This window comes from Dreissena polymorpha, chromosome 11 (genome assembly GCF_020536995.1).
Source record: "Dreissena polymorpha isolate Duluth1 chromosome 11, UMN_Dpol_1.0, whole genome shotgun sequence".
In the NCBI taxonomy this organism is placed as follows: domain Eukaryota; kingdom Metazoa; phylum Mollusca; class Bivalvia; order Myida; family Dreissenidae; genus Dreissena; species Dreissena polymorpha.
In genome coordinates, this window is record NC_068365.1 from 29,293,251 (window position 1) to 29,302,022 (window position 8,772).

An 8,772-nucleotide genomic window follows, 5' to 3' on the forward strand; every position below is an offset into this window, starting at 1 on the left:
GGCTCGCACAGATTATTTTGTGGGGAGAGAAATTGAGTCACGAATACACAAATTTAAGTTTTATCATAGGCAGTATGTAAATAATAACGCATTTCTCGATGAATTAACATTGGTTACACTCACTTGGAAGTTCGATTTAAACATTGCACACAGGATCAAAACATCATTTGAATTTGCTTTTAATGTATCTTACCTTTAAGTTTCAGATTTTACTTGTGTAGGTTATGAATATCAAGTCATCCATTAAGAATTCAAACGAGTAGGTTAAGTTGTAATACCAAATCTAGAAAATCTCTCTAGTTTTTATATGAGCCGTGCTCTGTGAAAAAGGGGTTAATGCATGTCCGTAAAGTGTCGTCCCAGATTAGCCTGTGCACATGCTAATCAGGGACGACACTTTCCGCCTAATCCCGATTTTTGCTAAGAGGAGACTTTCTTTAAACGAAAAATATCATAAAAGCGTAAAGTATTGTCCCTGATTATCATGTGCGGACTGCACAGGCTAATTTGGGACGACATGCATTAAACCCCTTTTTCACAGAGCACGGCCCATATGTATCATATAACATGGATGACGATGTACTATGCACAAGTTGTAATAAATTTCTGTTCTGTTCTGTTAATATCAGTTGACGTTGACATTTGAAGTTTATTTTTTGTTTGTAACATGCTACTTAGTAAGAATAACAACACTATGTAGTTGTATTTTAGATATTTTTACATCATACACTCATCAGAAACAACAACATAATAGTACATTAACTTTACAAATTAGCCATACACAATTTGTAAACTATATATAAAAAGTATATAACGACCACACACGATCGCGTAGTATATGCAACATAAAGCAATCTGACCTCAGATTTTCGCGATATTCAATAACGAATATATGACAACAAAGATGATGCGGACCTTTTATTTCCTTTAAAATAAATATCAATGGTTAGGTTTCAGAGGTTATTCTGAATCCACAAAACCGTTCCTATTAACGTGGAGTGAAAATTATGTTTGTAAACCTGAGATTCACGATTAGCGAATACAATATCATGTAGAAAAAAATATCGAAAGGGCATGTATAATGGAATTGCGTACATTTGCAATTATATAAAAAATTTAATTACTTACTGTGCATTATGCAATAAAAGGCACTTAAATTATGAATTTTATGCTGATTTATGAAAAAAAATATTTGTTTCGTCTAATCCTTAAAAGCGCTGATCCAATAACGTTAAAACCCATATACAACATATTCTTAGTGTGAAGCCTAAGTACAACATGTATAATGAATAAGTCTTACGCTCTACTTTCTAACAACACAATAGTATTCAATCTGAAGTGACTTTCACCGATCTCAATTTACATCACGTTTTATATTGAACGATTTTGTTTAAACATAGTGTACACTTGTTGCCAGTATATGTGTAGTGAAATGTATATTCATATACAATGTATATAATGTGTTGAGATATCCACCACGTTAAACATTGCGTGAGGATAATTAACGTTCTTTGTGTTAGATAATGATATGTTCAATACTGCACATCATGACAATAATTAACAAAACAAATACAAGAATGTAAATATAGAAAACGAAGACAAGTAAAATAGTGTTTAAACCTGAAGCAAATGAAGCCTGTGAGAAATAAGGAACATAGGGTACATAGGAATGTTGTTTTACATAATTATTTTATAATTCTATGACGTTTTAAAAAAATATATATGACTTAACACCAGCGAATTGCAAAGTAGTTTTTGATTGTATATCAAACACCTGCCGTGTACATTGAATATTCCTCTCAAATGTATTTTTAGTTATCCACACTAAACAAATTGTCAAAATAATAGTAAATATAAATAACACATTATGGTCATTATTTTCAATTCCACTTTATATGACTGTTCTAAACGCGGTGTCAGATTGCATTCAGAGTAAAAATGTTAAAAAAATAGTTATACAGCCTTAAGAAAAGCTTATCTTGAACTATAACTTGTTGATAGAAAACTACTTTTGCCATTGACTGAAGGCGGTTCACATCAATATATATGTTAACCCTAACAACCAGAGAAGCCGCGCATCAGCCAGAACTTTATTACGTCATTAGGCGATTGAATAATTGTGAGCTTTTCCACTGTATGAAGTACCTGTCGCTGTTCTTCTTTCAGATACAGGTTCAGTAGGATCATGGTTTTCAACTGGTGGTAACAATTGATCAGATAAGCCTTTGGGACAATCATAGGCAAACATAGTCGTGGACTTTAAGTGCATCAATGACGAGGAATTGCTGTTCCCCAAATCAGTATTCGCCAGACTCGATTGTTTATCTACGTCTGGTGTAGATGATGAACATACCAATACATCCCGTGGTTGCAGTACACAGCTTTTAATTACCAAAGGCGTAGAAATATGAGGCGAAAACACGGTATCTGCTGAAAGCGGCGTATTGCATTTTGAATTTTCGTCCGGTGAAAATGGTTGAACCCTATGAAACGTTTTCTTCTTGGACGCCGTGGCACTGTTTACGTCTACCGCCCTTGTACTACCAGCATCCCCTCGTCCAGACGGACCGATAACCTTCACGGGACACAAGAGACGCTGTATGTGGTCACGAAATTTTCTGCAAAAAAAGTCCCATAGTATCCTATGTAATACGACACTCGATATTATATCCGATACGGAAAATACGACTACGCAGGCCCGTACCCAGGCCATGGGCCCAGGGGCCCGGCCCCCCCCCCCCTAGCTGGCTGTCGAACTATGTTTTTTTTAATAATCGGCCCACTGCATTTTTTTCTCTCGTGCAAGTGCCCACAGTACACTTTCCCTCAAAACAAAAGAGCAGCTATGTTTTATTGTCCCTTATAAACTAGGGGATTAACGCTCGCCAATCGAGATAAGCCTCTAAGCAATGTTTTCTTATCGCCGATAAGTCCCCATTGTGATCATGAATGCTTCATCTATCGATGGTTGATGTAACATGTATTTTGGTAAGTGCAGCGAATGGAAGCAACTGCTACAGGAGGTCGTAGACTATGGTCTGATAATTGCCAGCTCAAGTTTTTTTCCTTCTTTGAGAAGGCCCTAGACGTATTTTTCCCTCCTAAAAGTTTAATTGTTTTTTTTTTAACCTTTTATTGGGAATTTTTAAGTCCAAATATATACTTTTTGCATTGAGAATAGGGCCCTGAATTTGAACCGGAACAAAAACACTGACAAAGGTATTAAACCGAGTATTTATAATGTTTGAAAGGAAATCACTGAAAAAGACTATGATGAGATAGTTAACATGTTTGTTTAAAAGAAAAACAGATTCACAAATTTGCCGAGCAACAGATAAGAATTTGGCAGAATTCAGTATTTAAAATAATTGAGTACCGAGAATTGAGTAATATCAACCTATTAATGGCTCATTGGTAAAAAAAATGAAAATTGAAACAACAAATCGATCTCATTATATAAGTTAACCTGATCCAGTGGAGAAAAATATTGTATAATTAAATTATCTCTTTCCTTTGTTTGAATTTGTTTGAAAACAGTAAAATATGTTAAATTGATTATTTAAGACTTTCATTATTTCCCCCCAAAATTAGGCATTTCGCGCAATTTTTTTCCTCAAAAATGGCAAGGTCTTTCCTAAAAAATCAGATTAAAACAACCTGTGACGTTATTGATTTGTGAAAAAAATGGTGGAAGCAAAACGAGAGTTGATGTGGGTAATCGTCATTTTAAACCTGTAAGTTTCGGAAATCTAAAGCTTTTATTATTGTTGTGAATTCACACCAATGTTTAAAGCTTAAGACTTCCGAAATGTGCTGATTTACTTGTTATATTCCATTAATTCATATCACAAAATACGTTTTTTATAAGCATTAAAATTCACCTTGCAAAGTGCCAAATTAAAAAAAAAGTATATATATATAGGGAGGGGGGACCCCTCCCAAACCCTCCCCTGTTGGGCCCCCCCCCAGTAAAATAAAATTCCTGGGTACGGCCGTGCTACGGATGGTTTCACAATAGTAATTTGCACGATAATTAACATATTTAACAAAACAAAAAAAATCAAATAGCTTTAGAATGCTTACTTTCCATTTTATACGTGCGCAACTGAGGATAAAGGTAGTGTTTCACAATATAAAACAATCCCTGTAATTCAATATCGGTCTTAAACAATTTAATATTGTATTTCAAGGTAATAATTTGAACGAAAATGCGTTTTACAAATGCACGTACTAAATTGCACAATCACAGCAAAATTACAAAAATAAGAAAGGACGCAGCATAACATTACAATGTAATTGGTATTGAATAAACATAAAAATACCATTTAACTCTTTCAGTGCTGGAACCGAATTTTGAAGGCCTTTGCAAACAGTTTGGATCCAGATGAGACGCCACAAAACGTTGCGTCTCATCAGGATCCAAACGGTTTGCTATTCTGATAGTATTCTTTGAAAAAATCGAAGAAAATGCAAATTTTAGAAATTCAGCAGACGACATTTTAGCAGACGACAAATGTCCCAGCTTGCAAAGGGTTAATACGAGTAATACGGCTCGTAGTTTTCTTACGTTTGGTAACATAAATAGATGACAGGTGTCCAGGTCGAGTGCGAATGCGCGAGGAGTGTGATAAACATATTGGTTTCCATGGAAGCCTCGTTGTCGTGGTCTTTCAGCAAGAGAGCAACATACGGCAGCCAACATATCAGGGTAATTATCATAATTGTCATTAGAATCTTCACCTGGCTTACCGTGGCAATCACGGACTTCGAGTAACTGAAACAAGGCACAAACCCAATATCAGTTACACAGAGGGTTTAATCACGTGACACACAAGCTGGCGACGTTTTATACAAATTATTATTGTTATTAATTGTTAAAATGCCCGATCAATTTCGGCAAGAAAGTGATAATTGCTTTTATCGTATTAATATTCGCTCTTTTTCTCGACTTCACTCGCTGCGAAATTTCTTAGCGGGTCACAAAATTACAGCTCCCGCTGTGAACATTTGCAGTGAGGAAAGTAAATATAAAGAGCGAATATTAATACGAAATAAGTTCTAATCACTTTCTTGCTGATATGGCTGAAAAGTTAGCGACATTAAAACAATTAATAAATGTAATAAAGGGTTTAAAACGGCGAAAAAACCTGTCTTGGCATGGATGTCGCCATCTTGTTAGTCATGTGATTACACCATCTATTACAACATCTTCTAAATCATACGTAATTGGGAATGTACTTAAATAAAATAAAATGCAAAGTTGCATTAATAAATGACTTATTTTTTTTAAAATAATTTAATATATATAACACGTACGCTTGAATGTTTCATCTTACAAGTGATTTTTTTCTCAATAAATTAAGTTTTAATTTCAATAAAAATGATTTAAATGGAGTGAGGTGTACGATTGTTTAAAGTTTCGGTTTTTGCGCATATGCGTGTATGCATTTGCCAGTATCCCTACAATATGCAAGTATTGTTGTTAAAGATTTTATAACCAAATATCACTCAACTACAAGATACTTGTTTTAATAAACATTCCCCTGAGACCCACCTTGCTTTGTACCCATGGATGTTTCGTTTTACATCCCATATTCGCTTGATCATTGACATGTTACAAAACAAGATCAACACCAGAGGAACTGTAATGAATCCGGCGGTCACAAGGACAGTGTATGATCGGTCGGCATTGCGGTCCCATGTGCACTGATGCGTTTTTTCGTCAAAAGTATGATCACCCCAACCAATGAAATTCGGCACCTCAACCCCGAAACCAATTAACCAGCAAGCGACGCATAGCACAATGATGGACGTTTTGTTGTAGATTTTGTCGTATGCGTTTGTAAAGCAGATCAAAATCCATCGGTTAACGGTAATATTGACAATGTTGAAGAACACGCAAATGCAAGCAGTAAGACAAAGGCTGGCCACACTGATACATAACCAACTTCCCCATCGCATGATGTGCATGCCTGTAAAAGCACCTGAAAACAAATACGTGTGACCATTGTTATGCATGTTAGCATATAGTACAACGCGATTCAAATGTCTACAATTGCTCCTTTTGGGACGTTGGGCGTATGCAATACCATACTATAACTTGGAAAAAATGATTTATATGTTGGGTAATATGGTATAAAACGCTAACAGAATGGCTCAGTTAATGTTATATTTAACGTTTTAAAATAGAAAACTCGTTATTTTGAGTCAAAATTAAATTTCCACATACTCTGAACGGTATTTAGAAAATATTGTTCATATTCAGATATATAGATTGTGTTAAATATTACGAGTCGATCAGAACTTTTGAGCAACTATAAATAAGCACCGCCCGCTGTAACTGCCCACTTGTATATACCTAGTTTAGAGTAGTATTAGTTAATAAGCCTTAAGAGCAACAACCTACTTATTAAAGACCAACACCGTTACGGGAACACTATTTTAATTCGGTTGCATAAACACTTACCAATAATGCACATGGGGTTGGCAATGCCTGTAACAAAAAGGTCGGCAAGGGCCATGTTGATCATCAGAAGTCTCGCGAGTCCTTTCACCTGCAGTTCCTTTTTCATCACATATAGGATCGCAGAATTCCCTGCGACTCCAGTTATACTCAGCAACGTGATGATGAGGACGTAAATTACGCCCAGATTGTAATTGATATCAAACAAACTTCTCATCCTTGGAGAAACGGGGATCACCGTTACCGTCGTCTAGAATTGACAAAAACATATAATTAAGCCTCAAATATTTATATATATTTGCTTGTATGATATGAGCTGTCAACACGCCCACTTATATACATCAAATATGCGTAAAATAGATAATTTAAGAAATTCAATTTTGGTAACGTTTTTTTTCTTTGCATTTTGTTTCGATTCTATACAATATATAAACAATTTTAAGTTTTGAGTACAAGCACATTTGTTCGATATTGGTCTTAACAAGCACATGGTATTTACGAAACGCAAAACACTCCTCAACAGATAAATGTTAAACTCTTAACAACACTCAATAAATATGAGTCGTGTTCTGAGAAAACTGGGCATAATGCATGTGCGTTAAGTGTCGTCCCAGATTAGCCTGTGCAATCCGCACAGGCTAATCAGGGACGACACTTTCCGCCTCAATTGGATTTTTGCTACGAAGAGACTTCATTTAAACGAAAAATGTGATAAAAGCGGAAAGTGTCGTCCCTGATTAGCCTGTGCGTACTGCACAGGCTAATCTGGAACGACACTTTACGCACATGCATTAATCCCGGTTTTCTCAGAACGCGGCTCATATTTAGTTGTATGTATTGGACTGATATGAAGTTATGTGCGCCATCGAAATGTCAGCTAAAACTTCAACACAATCGACGATTGGCTTCATATAGGAAGTTACTTTAAAATGAAATTCAATTGACAACTATTGGAAGCGTCAAATTTTAGCGTCGGCAATGAACGTGAACAAATATTATCAAAAAAGAAGCCAAAAGTAAAAATATTACATTTAATAATAAAATATATTGACGACAACAATCGCGACATTCGAAATACTTTGTCCTAAAAATTGTGCGAGTGCTAAAGTAAGAAAATCCATTTTATCTATGTTTTGTTTTGTATTTGCATATCATGTTTCCAACAGAACAAATGATAATTAACCTTATGCAACATTTTACGATATGTGAATCCGTTTTCTTACAATAAATTTGCATAGACAAGACAGCCATAGGAATGTCACCGAACATGAATGGATACACATTACACTTATCGCCATAATCGCATATTTCAACGAATATGCAGTGTTAAATTATAAAATATTATTTGTTTTAAAAAATCAACGATTTCTGGTTAAAGTCACACAAAAATAAAAGTCAACACTTCTTTACACAGGAAAACAACAAAAATAAATGCACGTTAATAACCGTTTTTTTCGGTAATACTTTGTGCATTTACTCACGGATCTTAAAATTTGTAAAACAAGTCAGTAAGAGGTTGTCCTAAAAATTCCGCAAATGTATGCGTTATTGCAGTGCATTACATATAACATAAAAACATAAAACGTTTTATATTTCCATAACTGATACCATATAAATGGTGTACGTACGTTATTTGCTTCGGTCTCATTCATCCCTTCCATGTTTAATGTGTGTTTGAAACTTATAATAATAATATAATTATAGTAATTAACATCCGTTTCCGTTGCAAACAATTGTATTGACTGACTATACCTAAATGCGATTCATATATATCTGCAATTTCCTTTATAAACCATGTCCATGTTAAATATTGTTATAGGTTATTGGTTTGTAACTTAGCAGTAATCGGCCAGCAGATACGTCAATCAAAATAGTGTTGACCAATCAGGGGTTGGTATTTTAAAAAATAGCACGTGGTTGTATCTCCCGATCGATTTATTTCAAAGCATTTGAACAACAAATATGGCATTCATTCTGTGTTTGTGCTTGTTGACCGCACTATGAATGCACAAAGCTTCTGGAATAACATTGTTAGGACATAATTTAATTCGTTAAGTTCTCTTGCTTTATTGTGTTGATCCCCGATGCCCTTTTTTGCTTTGAATGTACTTATTTAAAAAATTTATTAAAAAAAAAAAGCATTGCATTGTGTTTATTGCAACTAAATATTATTAAGAAATGTCTTTTAAACCATTAAAAGAAATGCCAAGTAGTTTTTTTACAAACTTTTATTCGTGAAATATGTAATTCTCTTTTATTTTTTATTGAAGATCGAAGTTGCCAAAGTAATGACTCCGCAATATTTGTTG

At 34.7% G+C, this 8,772-nt stretch overlaps 1 protein-coding gene across 1 annotated transcript; it reads right to left on the reverse strand.

Moving 5' to 3' along the window:
- Positions 1–2,055: 2,055 nt before the first annotated feature.
- LOC127849723 (melatonin receptor type 1C-like) lies at positions 2,056–8,124 on the reverse strand. The gene is made up of 5 exons (XM_052382472.1): positions 8,092–8,124; positions 6,467–6,713; positions 5,555–5,984; positions 4,750–4,774; positions 2,056–2,196 (listed from the first exon to the last, which is right to left on the reverse strand). Exons 1-5 carry the CDS (start codon positions 8,122–8,124, stop codon positions 2,056–2,058), a joined length of 876 nt encoding a protein of 291 aa, XP_052238432.1.
- Between the last annotated feature and the right edge of the window lie 648 nt (positions 8,125–8,772).

Excerpts from the sequence above, each read along its gene's own strand:
- LOC127849723 (XM_052382472.1), bottom strand. The coding sequence starts at position 8,124 with ATGGAAGGGATGAATGAGACCGAAGCAAATAAC. Across the intron at positions 5,985-6,466 it reads CAACCCCATGTGCATTATTG|GTGCTTTTACAGGCATGCAC; the intron begins GTAAGTGTTTAT and ends ATTTGTTTTCAG. Across the intron at positions 4,775-5,554 it reads ATCCATGGGTACAAAGCAAG|TTACTCGAAGTCCGTGATTG; the intron begins GTGGGTCTCAGG and ends GCCTTGTTTCAG.